The 19264-nt window shown below is 48.2% G+C and overlaps 1 protein-coding gene across 1 annotated transcript; it reads left to right on the forward strand.

The window, feature by feature from the left end:
• The first annotated feature begins 4915 nt into the window (after nt 1-4915).
• On the forward strand, nt 4916-19188 carry Tbl2 (transducin beta like 2). The gene is made up of 7 exons (XM_021186911.2): nt 4916-5103; nt 8109-8230; nt 9304-9488; nt 11717-11868; nt 12887-13013; nt 14499-14651; nt 15118-19188. Exons 1-7 carry the CDS (start codon nt 4977-4979, stop codon nt 15578-15580), a joined length of 1329 nt encoding a protein of 442 aa, XP_021042570.1. The 5' UTR covers nt 4916-4976; the 3' UTR covers nt 15581-19188.
• The last annotated feature ends 76 nt before the right edge of the window (nt 19189-19264 follow it).

The raw sequence follows: 19264 nt of genomic DNA on the forward strand, positions 1-19264 counted from the left end.
CTAGAATCCCCCAGTGAGGGGCTGGGGGCGTGGCTCAGTGGTAGAGCCCCTGCCTAGAATCCCCCAGTGAGGGGCTGGGGGTGTGGCTCAGTGGTGGAGCCCCTGCCTAGACTCCCCCAGGGAGGGTCTGGGAGGTGATGATGGTGGTAGGTCAACAATAGTCTACCTTGCTTGTTCATGCCCTAGGCTTAATTCCTAGCATTACACAAACTAAAGCAATTACAAATTAAACTGTCCTGTCCAGGACTTGTTAAAATACAGCTCACATTTGGCATGTCCATGTAATGCTAGTTCTTGGGGGTCAGACCAATGTGAAATAGAGTTCAGCCTGATCTACACAGTAAGTTCTAGATCAGCTACAACTACATACTGAAATCCTGTCTCAAAAAAAAAAATGTTGGTCTTGAGAGATGGCTCAGTGGTTAAGAGCACTGACTGCACTTCCAGAGGTCCTGAGTTCAATTCCCAGCAACCACATGGTGGCTCACAACCATCTGCAATGGGGTCTGATGTCCTCTTCTGGTGTGTCTGAAGAGAGCAATGGTGACTACATAAAATTTAAAAAAAAAAAAAAAGAAAGAAAGAAAAAGTGTTGCTCTTGAGAACTCTGGAATTTGGTTCCACCACCCATATGGGAGGTTCACAATTACCTGTAACTCTGGTTCCTGAGAACCCTCTGCTGACCTCTCTAGGCACCTAGATAAATATGGCATGCACACATATTCCATATACAACATAGTCAAACCTATAATGTGCTCTGGGGTTGTTTGAATGTGAATGCTCTTCCATTGGCTTGACTGTTTGCATACTTGGTCCTCAGTTGGTGGAACTGCTTGGGAAGGATTAGGAGGTGTGGCCTCATTGGAGAGGAGGTGTACCACTGAGGGGCGGGCTTTGAGATCTGAAAAGACTCGCCTGCTCTGATCCCAGTGTGGTCTCTCTCTGCCTCCTACTTGCTAACCAAGATGTGATCTTTCAGCCTCTCCTGCCTATGCTCCGCCATCATGGACTCTGATGCTCTGAAACTCTTAGACCAATTAGATATTTCCTCTTCCAAGTTGCTTTTGTCATAGTGTTTTGTCATAGCAGCAGCAAAGTGGCTAAGACATGCTCTGCCCTGTCTCAGCCTCCACCCCTGCTAGTACAGCCCGGAATCTACGTTCTCAGCTGACCCCTCCCTCTATGATCCTCCCCACTCTCCTGCATCCTGCTTCCTGTCCACTGTCCTCCTTCACACTCCTGTTGGCTTCAGACTAGGCTATGCACCCATGAGGGTAAGGGATGGCTGTGCGCACCCTCCCTCCTTAACTTGGCTAGGGGAAGATCCATCTCGGTGTGTGACTGTCAGTGGGCTGTCACTGGGTTCTCTCGTGGAAACAAGACAGAGCCAGCACGTGTTATGTCAGCAGCTTCTGGTCTAGTTCCGGTTGGGACATGGCTGTCCAAAGGGTCATTCTGATAGTTGTTTAGACTAGATACCAACACCCATGGTGCTGACTCCTGAAGATGCCCCTTGGGGTAGAGTGAGCTCAGTGTGACCCTTAGCAAACACCCACCTTCTGTCGTGAGATCGGGTTTCTCACTGAACCCGTAGCTGGCTAGTTCCGCTAGACTGGTTAACTAGCAAGCCTCAGGGGTCTGCCCACCTCTGATATGCACTGTACCGTGCCTGGCTTTTCTGTGGGCGCTGAGGGACTAAACTCAAGCCTTATGCTTATGGACCTAGAGTCCATATCCAATCCAATGACTAAGAAAAACTCACTGGAAATGTAGACTGGGGAAAGTTGGAAAATGAGTGAGAAAGACAACTGCTGTCAACTTCTTGCCGGTACATGTGTTTATACAACTGTAAACATGGGCACACACACGGTGTGCACACACATGTACAGAGAGATTAATTTCATTTGCCAGACACTTTAGTGACTGAGCCATTCCCCAAGCCCCAAAATACTTCTCTACAGAGAAAATGTCATCTTAGGATTGATAATGGATGCTTGGGAAGACTGAGACAGGATGTTCATGAGTTCGAGGCCAGCCTAGACTACCTAGGGAGTTCAAAGCACATTATTTTCATACTGAGATCCTGTCTCAGAGAATCAAAGCAAACTAAATATTCTAGTTTGTTTTTCTATTGTTTGATGAAGACCCAAAGCAACTTGGAGAGGAAAGGATTTATTTGGTTTATACTTCCATGTGCCAGGTAGTCATTGAAGTGAGCCAAGGCAGGATCTTCTGGGGGCTAGAACTGAAGCCGAGAGCACGGAGGGTCCTGGTTCCTGCCCCGTACAGGTACCTTTCTTCTGCATCCTAGACCCACATGCTCAGGAGTGGAAATACCTGCAGTGTGTGTCCCTCCCCCAGTCACGAATTAAGAAAATGTCCCCTGCCAGGCATGGTGGCACATGCCTTTAATCCCAGCACTTGGGAGGCAGAGGCAGGTGGATTTCTGAGTTCGAGGCCAGCCTGTTCTACAGAGTGAGTTCCAGGACAGCCAGGGCTACACAGAGAAACCCTGTCTCAAAAAACCAAAAAAACCAACCAAACAAACAAAGAAAATGTCCCACTGGCGTGGGTAAGAGGTAGTCTGAATGAAGCACTTCCTCAACTGAGATCCCTTCTTCCAGACGACTCGCGTTTGTATTGACTTGACAGAAAAACAAAAGTAACCAGCACAACAAAGAGACACAAACCCAGACAGCTTTATCTGTAGATGGCAGAGACCAGCACTCCCCACCGCACTGTCCAGAACTGAATCGATGCCAGTTCCCAGAAAAGGGCAAAAGGGAAGGAAGTGAGCCCTTTTGGCTCTGACTGGACGTAGTTCCTCACCAGAGGTAGCCAATGTGTCTGTCTATGTCTGTCTGCTTCTGTCATTGCTGCTGTCCTTAAGCGGGTCCAACTGTGAGGCCAGTTGGAGTGTGGTGGGGTTAGTGCAGGCTGACCCATTGCGGAGCTTATAGACTTGCTGTGGATTCGGGGACCGGGCCACCCGCAGGGCATACCAGTTTTAGGAACGTTCCTGTCTAGTGAAGCATTCCTGTCTAATCCAAATGTTATCTTTCAGGATATGTCTTTTTTTTAAAAAAAAAAAAAAAAAAAAAAAAGGGCTGGTGAGATGGCTCAGTGAGTAAGAGCACCCGACTGCTCTTCCAAAGGTCCAGTAGTTCAAATCCCAGCAACCACATGGTGGCTCATAACCATCCGTAACAAGATCTGACGCCCTCTTCTGGAGTGTCTGAAGACAGCTACAGTGTACTTACATATAATAAATAAAATCTTTAAAAAAAAAAAAAAAGATTTATTTTTTATGTGTAAGTACACTGTCGCTGTCTTCAGACACACCAGAAGAGGGCATCAAACCCAATTACAGATGGTTGTGAGCCACCATGTGGTTGTTGGTATTTGAACTCAGGACCTCTGGAAGAGCGGTCAGTGCTCTTAACCACTGAGCCATCTCTCCAGCTCTCAAGCTGTATCTTAATGAATTCTGTAGATGATATCAGTGTCATATATATTAAAATCAATTCTTGGTTGTATCTGGCTATGGTTTTTTGAGATTTTTAATTGGAGAAAAAGGACTGAAAGAGTCCATATGACTTCGCTGTTACTTTTTCTCTAATGGCCACTTTTTTTAAAAAAAAATGTTTTTTATTCATTTAAAGTATATGAGTACACTGTTGCTGTCTTCAATCACACCAGAAGAAGGTATCAGTTCCCATTATAGATAGCTGTGAGCCACTGAGTGGATTTTGCTCCGGGCCTTCCTAAACCACACCAATTGTGGTGGCACATTCCTTTAATCCCAGCACTTGGGAAGCAGACACAGGTGATTTCTTTTGAATTTGAGGCCAGTCTGGTGCACTCAAGCACACTCCAGGCCAGAGAAGGCTACAGAATGAGACTTCAAAAAGAAAATGTTTTTTGCATATGTATGTATGTATGTATGTATGTATGTATGTGTGTATGTGATACATGAGTGTGAGTTTGCATGTGTTCAGACAGCCCTGGCTGTGCTGGAACTCACTCTGTAGACCAGGCTGGCCTCAAACTCAGAAATCCACCTGCCTCTGCCAACTGCTGGCATTAAAGGCGTGCGCCACCACTGCCCGGCTCAGCAATAACATTTCTTATAAATGATCGAGAAGAGGCGAGAGCCGGAAGGACGGACTGAGTCAGCTCCCAGAAAACATCTTGCAGCTTCAATCAAAGCCCTTCACCGTTGGGCCCCGCCCCTCAAAAAAACCAGTCCAATAGCCAGGCTTTGCCTCGTCAGTCAAAAGCTAAGCCCCGCCCCTCATAAACTTAGCCGGAAGACCGTGCCCAACGAGGCATTCAAAAAATTCCAGGCCCCACCGCCTCAGAGCACGTGAGCATACAATACGCGAGGTTCCGCCTCCGGCACGAGCAGCTGAGTCCCGCCCCTCAGGACGTGTCAACCGCCAGGTCTTGCTCCTCCTTACACTCAGACTGCCAATTCTTCCTCCCCAAAAGACGAAAAAGGTCAAGACTGGCTCCTCCAGACGCCTCAAAGGCCGAGCTCCGCTCCACAGTACGTGCAACTGGGCCCAGTCCCTCCCAGCGCGCCAACGGACAGGCCCCGCCCCACAGGGAAACGCTAACCGCTAGGCCCGCCCCTCGAGGCGAGCGAGTCCCAGGCTCCTCCCTCTACAGGGAGTTCCAACTGCCAGGCCCCGCCTCCCAGCGCCGGCTAACGGCCAGGGCCCGCCCTCAAGGCGCTCCAGCCGCCAACCTCCGCCCTGCAGAGCGCTCCAACGGCCAGGTCGCTTCCCATAGGGCATCGTAACGGTTAGGTCCCGCCTTCCGAGGCGCGCTTGGGACCAGGCCACGCCCCAAAGAGCCCAACGCTAGCCAGCCCCGCCCCTCGAGGCGCGCCAACGGCCCTCCCCCGCCCCCCTCGTGCGCCGAGACGTGAGGACGCCGGCGTCGTAGGCTGAGGTGGCAGCTGTCCCGCAGTCATGGAGCTGCCGCAGATGCCGGAGCTGATGGGGCTGTCCCTCCTGGTGGGTCTCCTGGCCCTGGTGGCCACGGCGGCTGTGGCGCGGGGCTGGCTGCGGGCCGAGGAGAAGCCCAACCAGCCGGTCTGTAAGTATACCGGGCCGGGTGGCAGTGACTCTGGGGACTTTGCTCCCGGCCGCCGCGTGGTTCGAGGAACGTGGAGAGTCACGGACCTACCTCAGTTTCCCTGGTTGTGAGATGAACTTTCCCGTGTAGGTTTCGGGTTCCAGGTGCACCCCAGGGACAAGATTCTTTGGAACCTGGGAGCTGCGCTGCTACGTGGTCGGTGACTTTTCCCGGGACACCTCCCACCACCACCACCACCTTTGTCCCCGGGGCTGCTACGAAACCTCATTCAGACCCCAAGTTTGCTATGTGTTCGTGTTCTTCGAAAATGGGGGTCACTTGAAAATACTCTAAGGCCAACTCTGACCGGCAGGAACGTTTTCTGAACTCCTCTTACCTATATTCCTAAGCTTCGAGGTCTTTTTAATACGTCCAGTAATTAAGAAGCTTGTAAAAGTGTCACCTACACTGTAGATCTGAATTGTAAGCATCTGAAAACGCAAGCGAAATATACAGTGTATTAAATTTCACAGAGGAGTTAATACTGTAAAAGGAACGAGAGTCTTACAGCTTTTTTTTTTTTTTTTTTTCTGAGGGGATAAAAGTTGGGGATTCCGGGAACTCTTCAGAGAGGGTAGGGAACCCATTGTGAATTTTTGAGACATGATTTCACTATGTTGTCCAAACTGGCCTTGAGCTCTGGATATTCCTGCCTCAGACTCAGGAGCATTGGAGTATACAAGTGTGTGTGTACTCCCCATAGCCTTGTGAGGTCCTGGGTATGTGGAACCCAGAGGCTCAAGCAAGTGCTGTTCCACGGATCTACACCCCAAGACTGTGATGTGAGTTGTTCAGGGATGCCAGTGTAGGATTTTGCCTGGGAGGCCAAGGAAGAAAGAAAGATCTATCAGTAGCAAAACTCAAGAAGGCAGGGATTCCAAAACACTTGGAGGCTGCTTGGAAGTGGTGCGGCCGTAGACCACCTGCCTAGAATCCCCCTAGTGAGGGCTCAGGAACAGAGCTCTTGCCTGTGATACCAGAGGCACTGCTTTTTATCCCAGTGCTGAAAGAATAACAGACCAGCATCTACTTTGACTTTGAAGGTCAACATGGGCAAGTTAGAGGCAGATTGATTGTATGTAGCAAGTTCAGTAATAAGTTTTAATTCCTGTAAGAATTAGGGAGCATCTACTGCTACCTAACACGTGTCAGCTTGGTGTGTAAACCTAGTTCTCCAAGATATGCTTTATTTAATTTTAATTAACTCATTTATATTTTCTTTTTTGAGACAGGATTTTTGTGTATAGCCCCGGTTATCAAAGACCCACCCACCTCCTAAGTGCTAGGGTTAAAGGCATGTGTCACCACTGCTCTGATTTTCTCTCTCTCTCTCTTAAATTTTTTTTTCCTTTCCTGTATATGACTTCACTGTAGCTGTCTTCAGACACACTAGAAAAGGGCATTGGGGGCTGGTGAGATGGCTCAGTGGGTAAGAGCACCCGACTGCTCTTCCAAAGGTCCAGAGTTCAAATCCCAGCAACCACATGGTGGCTCACAACCATCCGTAACAAGATCTTACGCCCTCTTCTGGAATGTCTGAAGACAGCTACAGTGTACTTACATATAATAAATAAATAAATCTTTAAAAAGAAAAAAGAAAAGGGCATTGGATCCCATTACAGATGGTTGTGAGCCACCATGTGGTTGCTGGAAATTGAACTCAAGACCTCTGGAAGAGCAGTCAGGGCTCTTAACCTCTGAACCATCTCTCCAGTCCACTGCCCTCTCTTTCTTGTGTGTGTGTGTGGAGGGGGGGGGGAATGCCCAGGTGGGCCTTGAACTCACTATGTAGCCAAGTCTGACTCTGAACAACCCCCTCTCCCGGTCTTCCCGTCTCCACCTCCTGACTGCTAGAAGTACTTACAGGCAGCATACATCACCAAGCCTGGTTTCAACATCTCTGAGGTAATCAAGATTTGAAGCAGTTAAACAACTTACCTGAGACCAGATCTTCAGATTCCCTTGTGCATATCATTCCCCTACTTCAGGATGCCTGACTAAAATCCACACTACACTGGCTATGCCATGAAGCCACCCAGCTATGTCAGCTCAGAGAGATGCTATACACACTCAGGAACAGCCTCTGTAAGACCACTCACGAGGGCTGGGGATGTAGAACGTGTGCCCTTCCTTAGCATTCATCAAGCTGTAGTTTCAACCTTCAGAATGGCTTTAAAAATAGAAGAAAAGAATACACAGTGACAAAGACTGAATCCAAAGTCAAGTCTGATTTCTAAGCCTTTTTAAAAAATTATGTGTATATATCTGTCTGTAGATTTGTCTTCTTGAGGGCCACAGGTACCATATTCTCTAGAACTAGAGTTAGAGTTGGTTGTGAGCCACCTGATCTGAGTGCTGGGAGCCAAACTCTGAATCTCTGAGGATAAGCGTTTAACCACCGAGCCTAGTGTTTGTTTTCCAGTTCAGCTGTAGATTGAACTTGGGGCTTTGCACATGCTGGCAAGCCCTCTACCACTAAGCTATATCCCTAGCCCCCCCCCCCTTGACATGAACATGTATGGGTGGGTGCACATACATCCTGTGCACATGGAGATCAGGGGATGACCTTATGTATCGTTAAGAGCGCAAGTTGCTTCCATGGAGACGGAATCTCATATTGACCGGGAGCTCATGAGCTAGGTCAGGCTGATTGGGCAGAAAGCCCCAGAGACTTTCCTGACTCAGTGCTGAGATTACAGCGTATGTCACCACACCTGGCATTTATATGTGGGTTCTGCTTATCAAACTCAAGCACCTCATATTTACAGAAGAAGTACTTTGCCTATGAACTATGTTGCCCCATTCTCCCACCTCCCGGGTCTGTTTTTGCACATGTCACTTTCTCTAGGACAAGGGCCATATCTGGGCCGTGTTGTGGTGCTCCATGTAGAGCCTGAGTAATCCTGGGGACTCACTCGATGCTTCTGAGTGAGTGCATGGGTCAGTGACACTGCCCTTCCTTGTAGGTCAGAAGGAAAATGAATCCAGGAAGTCAGGATCCAAGAAGCAGAAGCAGAATCAGCGGGTTCGTAAGGAGAAGCCTCAGCAGCACAGCTTCACGCATCCGCTTCTGGCCGCAGCACTGAAGGTACTTGGTACTCCTGGGAACTGAACGCATGCAGCGTGTTCCTGAAGACTGCTCCCGCACCTAGGCCTTGTCTTTGGTGGTTATCTGCAGATTACATACACCTAACTCTCAGCAGCAGAGTAGGCATGCCCCGTCCAGCCCTTCTGGCGGGTGGTTGTTTCCCTTCCCCTCGTACTGAGGATTGAATCCAGGGCCTTGTGCATTCTGCCTTGAGTTGTTGTTGAGGTTTGGTCTGTTGCTATGTATGGTAATCCTGAATACTGGCTCCAAGATCTGGTTGTCTCGGGGACGTACACCAAATGATGCTGTGTAACCTTGCTCCTTAAGTTACAACTGTTGGTTGAATAAAGATGCCTATAGCCTGTAGCTAGGCAGAAGAAAGGTAGCTGGGACTTTGGTTCCCAGGGCTTGGGGTCAGAGACAGAGACCATGAGGAGGCGAACTGAGGGGTGAGGAGAGGAGAAAATGTCCTGGGGTACATGAATCATGAGAAAATGGCCCTGAGGGCTGGTCAGCTGGAGACAAGTTAGATCATAGAGGTACTGACAGGGAAGAAGACAAAAAGCATAGAGGGCTGATATCTGTCCCACTCTAGTACTATTAATGTTAATTATAAATATAAAGGGTCTGTGTCTTTTATTTGGGAACTAAATGATCAAAGATGGAGTAGAGACCCCATTTAATTATTGCTATATCAAGTTTTTGACTGGCAGATTTCTACGTAAGTGCCCTGCAGCTGAGCACCTTACTAGGGGATTCAAGGCAGGCACTCTGCCGATAAGCTACAGTCCTAGTCCATTCTACTTTATATTTATCTTTTCTACTGTTATTTTTGAGATAGAAACTAACTTCAGACTTTACTCTGTAGCCCAGTCAGGCCTTGAACTTGGAATCCTATGCTGAGCCCCCGAGGAGCTGGGATTATAGAACTGTTCTAGAAGAGCTAGCTTATCTTGTTCTATCTCTGACTCGTCTGTCATCCAAGCCCCTGAGCCAGAGTTGCACCCCTAGGTTCAGCCTCCCCATCCACTTGAGAGACTTCTCATTGGCCCTTCCTGCATTCTTTTCCCTAGAGCCACAGTGGGAATATATCTTGCATGGACTTCAGCAGCAACGGCAAGTATCTGGCCACCTGTGCGGATGACCGCACTGTCCGTATCTGGAGCACCAAAGATTTTCTTCAGCGGGAACACCGCAGCATGAGAGCCAATGTGGAGCTGGACCATGCCACCTTGGTGCGCTTCAGCCCTGACTGCAGGTGGGACAGGACAGAACCTCAGGCTTATCTGCAAAAGCCTAGCTCGTGGCTGTGATCTTCACATATCCAGTTGGGGCTTAGTGAGGAGGAATCAGGAGTCTACCTTGTTGTGACATAAAAAAGGTCATTCAGACAGTATGGAGTTTCCGCTCTATAGAAGGAAGCACAGACAGGAAGAACATTCGTACTCTGGATGTTCCAAACTCCAATCTGCCATGAGTTTTTGGAAGCTCTTTTAACTTTTTTTTTTCCCTCCCCGAGACAGGACTTCTCTGTGTAGCCCTGGCTGTCCTGGAACTCACTCTGTAGACCAGGCTGGCCTCGAACTCAGAAATCTGTCTGCCTCTGCCTCCCAAGTGCTGGTGGCGTGAGCCACCAGGCCCAGCCTCTTAAAACTTCTTAAGCTCCAGAAATGAAAGGAACCAAAGCTATGAGGACCCTTTTTCTCTTTTGTACTGTAGAGACTGAACTCGGTGTCACGCATAGCACTAAGCTACACCTTCAGCCTTTCTTGCTTCTTGGGTTTTTGTTTTTTTGATTGTTTTGAGACAGGACACAGGGCCATGCGATGTTGATCTCACTAGGTAATGCAGCTTGACCTTGAACTTGTGATCTCTCTGCCCCAGTCTCCCCTGTGCTGGTATTCAGTGTGGCCTTGTGTACCTTTGTTTGTAGAAATATAAGCAAAAGTCTGTTTACCCTAGGTAGGGCAGCAGCAGCAGACCAGAGAGTAATTGCTCTGTGTAGCACTTGGTGAACCATTGGGTTTATTTGGGTTACTTACAGGATTATGGATAAGAGGATGCTTAAAAGAACATGGACAGCTCTTTGGGAGTCAAATCAGAGAAGGCCCGTGTTAGCATGGATGACGGTGACTTGAAAAGGCTGTATTGCAGCTGCGTATTGGGCTTCAAGGCAGCTCCATCAGACAGTCCTCTCTCCCCAGCAGTGGTTTCTATCTCTGTAACCTTGGGGAGGGGCCTTATGAGTGTTGAGACTCCCGTAGCTTCCTGTTCCTTAAGTCTCAAAGCCTCTCTCATCTTGGGAGGATATATGGCCTACCACTGAGATACATCTCTGTCTTTGAATTGGTTTGTTTTGGTGTGTGTGTGTGCACGCGCACGCGCGCACACGCCAAAGAACAAGAGTTGAGGTGTTTTCCTTCTGCATAGGTTCCTGAGTATTGAACTCATTACGTTAGCTTTGCCAAGCCAATGGTTTTTACCTGCTGAAACATTTGGTTGGACCTCTGAACAATTTTTGCAAGACTTCTTGGGGACTGGAGTGATGGATCAAGGGTTAAGAATATTGGCACCGGGCGTGGTGGCGCACGCCTTTAATCCCAGCACTCGGGAGGCAGAGGCAGGNGGATTTCTGAGTTCGAGGCCAGCCTGGTCTACAAAGTGAGTTCCAGGACAGCTAGGGCTATACAAAGAAACCCTGTCTCGAAAAAAAACAAACAAATAAAGCACAAGAATATTGGCTGCTGGGCTGGTGAGCTGGCTCAGCGGGTAAGGGCACTGACTGCTCTTCCGAAGGTCCTGAGTTCAAATCCCAGCAACCACATGGTGGCTCACAACCACCCACAATGAGATCTGGCGCCCTCTGCTGGTGTGTCTGAAGTCAGCTACAGTGAACTTATATATAATAATTAATAAAGCCATTCTTTAAAAAAAAAAAAGAATATTGGCTGCCCTTATACAGAACCCAAGTTCAATTCCCAGCACCCATATGACAGCTCATGACCATCTGTAACTCCAGACTCAGGAACCAATGTCTTCATTTGGCCTCTAAGGGCACCAAGTGTGTGTGTGTGTGTGTGTGTGGTACACACACACATACACACACACAAAGAAATCAGCTACACATAAACATTTTTTAAAAATCTTTAAGTTAAAAAAGATTTTAAGGGGCTGGAGAGATAACTCAGCGGTTAAGAGCACTGACTGCTTTTCCAGAGGTCCGGAGTTGAATTCCCAGCAACCACATGGTGGCTCACAACCATCTGTAATGGGATCTGATGCCCTCTTCTGGTGTGTCTGAGGGCAGCAAGTGTCCTCACATACATAAAAAATACATAAATATTAAAAAAAAAAAAAAAAAAAAAGAATTTTGACCCAAGGGATCTATTGTAAGACTGCGCAAGGAGCATCTTGGTTTTCTCTAGAATCTAGGACACATAGGCCTCTGCCCAGGTGAGGAAGTAGCTCTGATTTGCTTGACTCTAGAGCCTTCGTTGTTTGGCTGGCCAATGGGGACACCCTCCGTGTTTTTAAGATGACCAAGCGGGAAGATGGGGGCTTTACTTTCACGGCCACACCAGAGGATTTCCCTAAAAAACACAAAGCACCCATCATCAACATCGGCATTGCTGACACAGGTAAGGGAAGTCTCGTGGGTGGCGTTTACTTGAGCCATGAAAGTGTGCCCAAGTCATAACTTGTTCTTTGTTTCATTTGAAAAGTTTATTTTCACTTTATGTATATGGATAGTTTATCTGAATGAATGTCTGTGTACTACCTGCATGCGGTGCTCACAGAGGCCAGAAGAGAGCATGGGGTCTCCTGGGATCATAGTTAAGACCAATTGTGAGCTGCCATGTGGGTGCTGGGAATCAAATCCTATCCCTCTGGAAGAGCAGCCAGTGCTTTCAACTGTTGAGCCACCTCTCCAGGCCTCCTTCCACCTTGTTTTGCATTTATTTTGTGTGTTTATCATAGCACACATGTAGATGTCAGCCCAGTAGGTCATGAGGCCTGGCGATAAGGACCTCAACCAACTGAGCCAGCTTGCTAGTGTCTGAGTTGTATTTGGTTTCTGTTTGTTTGTTATTTTAAAGATTTATTTGTTTATTTTATGTATGTGAGTACACTGTAGCTGTACAGATGGTTGTGAGCCTTCATGTGGTTGTTGGGAATTAAATTTTTAGGACCTCTACTCACTCCGGTCAACCCCTCTTGCTCTGGTTGGCCTGGCTCGCTCAATCCCTGCTTGCTCTGGCCCAAAGATTTATTATTATACATAAGTACACTGTAGCTGACTTCAGATGCACCAGAAGAGGGCGTCAGATCTCATTACGGGTGGTTGTGAGCCACCATGTGGTTGCTGGGATTTGAACTCAGCAGTCAGTGCTCTTACACGCTGAGCCACCTCACCAGCCCTGAATTGTATTTGTTGAATGTGTTGTTACTGCCTGAGTTTTGCTTGGTGTCCCTGTGACCGAGGAGTCCATGAGAGCCAAACAGTAAGAGTCCACCCTTATTGATACAGAATTACCTGTTGTGACCTTTGGCCTGGGAAAGGAGCATGGATACTTCTTAGAGCAGTGGTCCATTATTTTGTTGGGAGGTGACAATCTGGTCATGGCCTTGGGCTTACAACTGTCTTCTCCTCATCAGGGAAGTTCATCATGACGGCCTCCAGTGACACAACTGTCCTCATATGGAATCTGAAAGGTCAGGTGCTGTCCACGATCAACACCAACCAGATGAACAACAGCCACGCAGTTATCTCCCCATGTAGCAGGTGAGGAAGAAGAGGATGAGGGTAGGTACAGAGCAGGGAGGCATCTTCTAGGAGGGACATGGGGACACTGGAGTAGAAGTCCTAGCTCTCCAAATGGGAAGGGATTTCACACAAGCCCCTGAAGTTCTTAGTGTCTGTTTCTTCACCTCTCCTCTTTTTATTTCTGCAGTGCTGCGGGTGGAAACCACTGTTAGGACATGTTAGGCAAACACTTAGCCACCTCTCAACATGCGACGCCTCACCTGAGGGTTTTGAGTCAGGATCTCCCTGTGTCTCGCTGGCTGTCCTAGAACTCATGTATATCGGATGGCCTGAAACTCCCTGAGATCTACCTGCCTCTGCCTACTGAGGCCTTGGCTTAAAGATGTGTGCTGCCAGGCCAGGCCTTTTCAATTTTCTATTTTTTTCTGAGACAGGGTTTCTTTGTATAGCCCTGGCTATCCTAGAACTCCTATATAGACCAGGCTAGCCTTAAACTCACAGATCCACCTTCATCTGCCTTTAAGTATTGAAATTAAAGGTGTGCACCACTGTGCTCAACTTTTATAAAAAAAAATAAACAGGATCTCTTGAGTCTGTCCTGGCCTTGAACTCAGTATGTGGTTGAGGATGCCCTTGACCTCCTGATCCTTCTGCTTCCACCTCCTGTGTGCTGGGAGTGGACAGCAGGGCTCTGCCAGTTAGGAGTGTTCTCCTAAGTGAGACACTTCTCTATCCCTTTACTGTGGATCTTAAAGCACACCATCACCTTGAACCAAGAATGTATGTACATCTTTTGTTTTACTCTTTAGTACTGGGTATAGAACCCAGGTCTTCAAGCATGCTAGGTAAGTTCTCTAAGCTACATCCCCAGCTTCCCAAAATTTTCATTATTTTTAAATTTTAGATAGAGCTTTGCTATGCAGTCTAGGTTGGCCTTGAACCTGTGATACTGCTTCTGTATCTGTCTGCCACCATACCTGCCTCTTTTTGTTTTCTGTTTGGTTTTATTTGTTCTGAGACAGGGTTTCAGTCAGTAGCCCTGGCCAGCCTGGAATTCACTGTATAGACTAGGGTGGTCTCAAACTCAGAGATCTGCCTGCTCTTACCTCCTGAACATTGGGATTAAAAGTATATACCACCATACCCAGTCTTAACTTTTATTAATTTTAGTCTTAGTTTGAGATAAGACCCTACTAAGTTACCCATACTGTCTTCCAGTTTACTCTGTAAGCCCAGGAAGGCCTTGAACTTGATCCTCCTGTCTCAGCCTCCATCTAGCTGAGATTGCAGGGTATACCTCCACCCTTGGCACAGGAACACTTTAAAAGGTTTCCTTAGGCTGTGGCTAGCTATAGCTGTAGATTTCTTGCCTTATACTTATGAAACTCAAGATCCATGCCTAGCATCCCCAAAAGGTACTGTTTCTCAGGAAAGGGATCTAAGACTTGTCAGGACCAAGATGCCTTTAACATTTGAGTTTTAAGAGTGTGAATTACGTGACAGGTTTGTGGGTTCGTGTGGCTTCACCCCAGATGTGAAGGTCTGGGAAGTCTGCTTCGGGAAGAAAGGAGAGTTCCAGGAGGTGCTGCGAGCCTTTGAATTGAAGGGTCACTCTGCATCTGTCCACTCTTTCGCTTTCTCCAATGACTCTCGGAGGTGAGTGCTTCAGGACATCTTTCCTTTGTTCTTTCGCTTCTTCAGTCTTATTTAGTACAGATAACCAAGGCTGGCCCTGGAGTCCTAACATACCTGCCTCTCTCCCTCATAAGAACTGAGGGAGGTATAGGTGTGTATACCTTGCCTGGTAATTGTTTTGTTTTGTTCTGTTCATGTTTTTCAGACAGGGTCTCACTTGGTAGTCCCAGTTGCCCTTGAACTCACAGTGATCCTCTTGTCTTGCCTCAGCCCCCCAGTGCTGGGGTTATAGGTGTGTACCACCAAGCTGGGCTGAGCAGTGAGTCTGGGATACTTCTGCCTGTCTAGGCTGCAGTTCTGAAAAGGGTGGAAGACTTGAGTCTCAGCAGGATGTAAACTTGGGTTCCTAGCTGCTGACTCCCACAGGCTGTTCATGTTTCCCAAGCTGGGGTTGCTGAGGCGCTAGCTGTGATTTCCCACATTGCAGGATGGCCTCGGTCTCCAAGGATGGCACGTGGAAGCTATGGGACACAGATGTGGAGTACAAGAAGCAGCAGGACCCCTACTTGCTACGGACAGGCCGCTTTGAAGAGGCGAGTACCATGCCTTGCCGCCTGGCACTCTCCCCTGACACCCATGTCCTGGCCTTGGCAACTGGCACCAATATTCATCTCTTCAACACGCGTCGTGGGGAGAAGGAGGAGTACTTCGAGTGTGTCCACGGGGAGTGTATTGCTGACTTGACTTTTGACATCACTGGCCGCTTCCTGGCCTCCTGTGGGGACCGTGCAGTGCGGCTCTTCCATAACACCCCTGGCCACCGGGCTGTGGTGGAGGAGATGCAGAGCCTCCTGAAGCGGGCATCCAGCGAAAGTACCCGCCAGAGGCTGCAGCAACAGCTGACCCAGGCCCAAGAGGCCCTCAAGAGCCTGGGTGCCCTAAAGAAGTGACTCTGGCTCCGGATGGGTCAAGCTGCCTGGCCCAGCAGCTGCTGCTCCCCAGGTGTCCCTGGGATGGAGACCTGGAGGAACCTCCCAGTTTTCTCCCTGGTGGCCCCTACTTGTTCCTATTGAAACTATTCTTACATACTCAGATCTCTCTCTCTCTGTCTCTCTCTTCTTGTTTGACTCTTCCCAGACTGAAAGGTCCTGTTTCTCACAGGCCCTGGGGTAGAATCTGTCTTCACCTAGCACTGAGAAGAAGAGTAGAGAGAAGACAGACAGAGCAAAACCTTTGATGATTTGGCAAAAGACCCTGACATCCAAAGAAGTTTGTCAGTGTTAGGGTTAGGATGAAACCCTATGGCCACCAGGGACTAGGTGCTGTTTTATAAGAGTTCAGAATGTGTTTTATAATGCTGCGTGGTGAGCCTCTATCTGGACCAGGCTCCTGATAGCAACAAGAAGTAATTAAAGACTGGTCTTTGTTGGCATTGGCCTATAATCTCAGCACTATATAGGCAAAGGATCAGGGGTTCAAGGCCAGCTTGGACTACAGAGTGAATTCTAAGTCCTCCTGGGCTCCATCCATATGGAGAGAAACCTTGGCAAGATTGTTTTTCCCTGGGCTTCAGTTTTCTTATTTGTAAAATGGGGAACGATGCTCTCTGTGGCCTTCCTGCAGAGATGCTGTGAGGCTAGGAGTGTTGTAATGCTCCCACACGTGGAGCGTAACAGTTCTGTCCAGTGTCATTACCTACCAGGTAAACATGGAATGCAGACGGTGTTCTGCAAGCAAACTAGGAAAAACCCACAGCCCTTGTGAAGCCAAGTTTCCTAGGGCTCTGCTTGCTCATTCATCTTGGATAAATATGGTGGTTTGGTTCACGTGCCTTGAGAAGTAATGCCATCGCAAGAGGGCGCTCCTCTCTCTTGGGGACTTGTTGAACTCATCACTTCAGGGCCTGCTTCATGGAACTAGCTAGTGATGCTGGCTAACAGACAAGACAAGACTAAGGGTAAAGGCTGGCGGGAGGACCTAGAAGCTGGTGTCTGTGACGTGCTTTTTGTTCATTTACAGCTGCAGGGGGGGTAGTGGACAGGAGGCTTGACCGTAGTGAATCCAGGGCAATAATGGGGAAAGAGTGGAATCCACCCACTAAGAGACTGCGTCTCAGCCATGTACATTTGAAGACTGCTTGGACCCAAGGGGTGAGGAAGATGGCAGGAATCTAGGAAGGCTTGAATCTAGCAAAAGGTTCCCATCCTGGTTAGTTTTGATCTCAAAAGTAGGGTCTCTTCCAACCATCCTTAATGCTACCAGATATTTAGAACAAGGCACAACCCTGAAGTTGACCTTGATGGCTCCCTTGTCACCCTCTTACCACTGCTGTTACATCCAGATGGCCTCCAGCATCTGCATCTCTCCCACTCTTCTGTTACCATCCCGGTCTTAGCCACTGTCCTGTAGTATATGGATAGTACTTCTGTTTCCAACCACATTACTTTAAGTCACTTTTCTACATAGTTTAGCCTGCTTTGGGAAAACAAAAAAATGGTATTTTGGGTCATGCCATTTCCAAAAGGTTTCCTTCTCTCTACACTTGGAATTAAACCACAAACTCTCCTTGTGGCCTGTGTAGTATCGTGAAATTTAGCCATTCCTGTGATGTTTCTCTGCGATGGTCCAACCCCATTCTTCCTGTTCTTTGCTAACCTAGGCAGTTGGCAAGCTCCATGTGTGGGCTGGTCCCTCTTGTGCTGCAAGCATTTTTCCTTTCTGTTGGCAGACTTGTCAATTCGATTCAGTCCTTGTAACTTTCACAGTTGCTGCCTCACCCACTCCCTCCGAAGTAGCCCTTTCCAACAATCCTGTCTCTCCTGGTGCCCTGCTGCTTTTCCTTCTTTTGTATGAATTGGTGCTTTTTGAAACCATCTTGTCTGGCTATGTGTTTACTGCAGTGTCAGAGAAGGGCAGTGAGTGGGGTTAAGAGTGGGAATTAGGCCTGTCACCTGGTTGTGAGATGGGAGGAAATTACGGTAGAGACTGCACTGGGCTGGTGGCTGCAGACGTTTATTGTAGGTTTGCTTGTAGAGGTGAAAGACCCGGAGCCCGTAAACTGGTGCCGCTTATAAATGCTTAGGGTAGGTGTGAAGCCTCCTGATTGGATATGCCATCAGAACCTCATTAGCATACACTTTGCTTTTCTTGTAAAGTACACAGGAAGCCGGCGCCGTGCTTCGAATTACCCGGCTTCCCACAGGTGGCCATGTGTCCTAGGTGCACAGTGGGAGGGAGGTTAAGAACCCTGCAGAAGTTGCCAGTTTCAGAGAAGTTAGATGTTGGCACTGCACTTGGCAAGGAGGCATCCTTGTGGACTGCACCAAATCCTTACAAAGGAGGACGCAGCTCATCAGTCTCATTGGCACTTAAGGATTCTTCCTTGCTTTTCCTTTTGCAGTCCTGGGAATGGAAGTCAGGGCCTCGTGCAGGTATACAAATAGCTCTGCTGCTGAGCCATGCCTCAACCCCTTATTGACAGATCCTAAACAAAGACTCCTAAGCCACAGCCCTCCCTGGGCAAGTGCTTTGCCGCTGAGCCTCTTGTGGCAGTTTCTGAAATTGCTGAAAAATGCGTTGGAACAGAATCCTTGTTGGTCTGCCTTGCTCTGGGTCCCAAGTCAACTAGCCAGGACAAAGTAAGCTCAATAAATGGGACTCTGACTAGAAGTAATGACCAAACTTTTGATATATTTGGTTTTCTGCACTCCGCTCTCTATTGTGGATTCAGGTTTCTGATGAGATCAGCCATACTGAGGACCGTGTGGCCACACACAGATTTGGGCTTCTGACTACACAGCTGTGCCTCAGGCTTGTGTGTGCGTGTGGGGGTCTGGTGGGCATCTATCTGCTGTGGTTGTCGGAAGCATCTGAAAACGCGTTCACTTGCTTCTGCACTCATGTTTTGAGAAGTAATTGGTGCTGTGGATGCACAGGGAAGGTAGTGAACCCTAGCAAGAATGCTGAGCTGCTGAAGTCAGAAGTCTATTCCCAAACTGGCCAAGTCACTGTCCTGTGGCCTGGTGTCGTGTAATCACAGGCTGCCAGAGTTTGTCTCCCCATTTGTGGAATGGGAATAAATGTTGTTCTGTTACCTTGCATGTTGATTCTTTGCTTGTGTACATGCTTATGGGTTACACTAAGGATTAGATGTGTACTAAGTTGCTTTTGACCCTGAGATTCTCTAGCTTGACAGGCCCCGAGTTGCCGGGCTGACAGGCTTGCGTCTGCATGCCTGGGAGCTGTGAGTTCTGAATGAGTTGGGAGCACTACAAAAGGCATTGCACAGACTGCCCAGGGATAGACTAGCTGTTCGCGTTGCCCCCTGAAAAGTATCTGGCTAGGACTAGAAGCTGCCAAGCTTTCAGGATCCTCGAGAGTAGAGGCGGCATTGATCTGCTGATTCTATACAAGGTGTGGTAGTGCATGCATGCGGCCCGTGCTTGGCAGGTTGAAGAACCACGAGTCAGCCCTGCATAGACTGTCTAAAACACAGCTCATCAACTTATTATTATTATTATTATTATTTTTTTTTGGTTTTTTCAAGACAGGGTTTCTCTGTGTAGCCCTGGCTGTCCTGGAACTCACTTTGTAGACCAGGCTGGCCTCGAACTCAGAAATCCACCTGCCTCTGC

This window comes from Mus pahari, chromosome 23, assembly GCF_900095145.1.
Source record: "Mus pahari chromosome 23, PAHARI_EIJ_v1.1, whole genome shotgun sequence".
In the NCBI taxonomy this organism is placed as follows: domain Eukaryota; kingdom Metazoa; phylum Chordata; class Mammalia; order Rodentia; family Muridae; genus Mus; species Mus pahari.

Excerpts from the sequence above, each read along its gene's own strand:
- Tbl2 (XM_021186911.2), top strand. The coding sequence starts at position 4,977 with ATGGAGCTGCCGCAGATGCCGGAGCTGATGGGGCTGTCCCTCCTGGTG. Across the intron at positions 5,104-8,108 it reads GAAGCCCAACCAGCCGGTCT|GTCAGAAGGAAAATGAATCC; the intron begins GTAAGTATACCG and ends CCTTCCTTGTAG. Across the intron at positions 8,231-9,303 it reads TTCTGGCCGCAGCACTGAAG|AGCCACAGTGGGAATATATC; the intron begins GTACTTGGTACT and ends TCTTTTCCCTAG.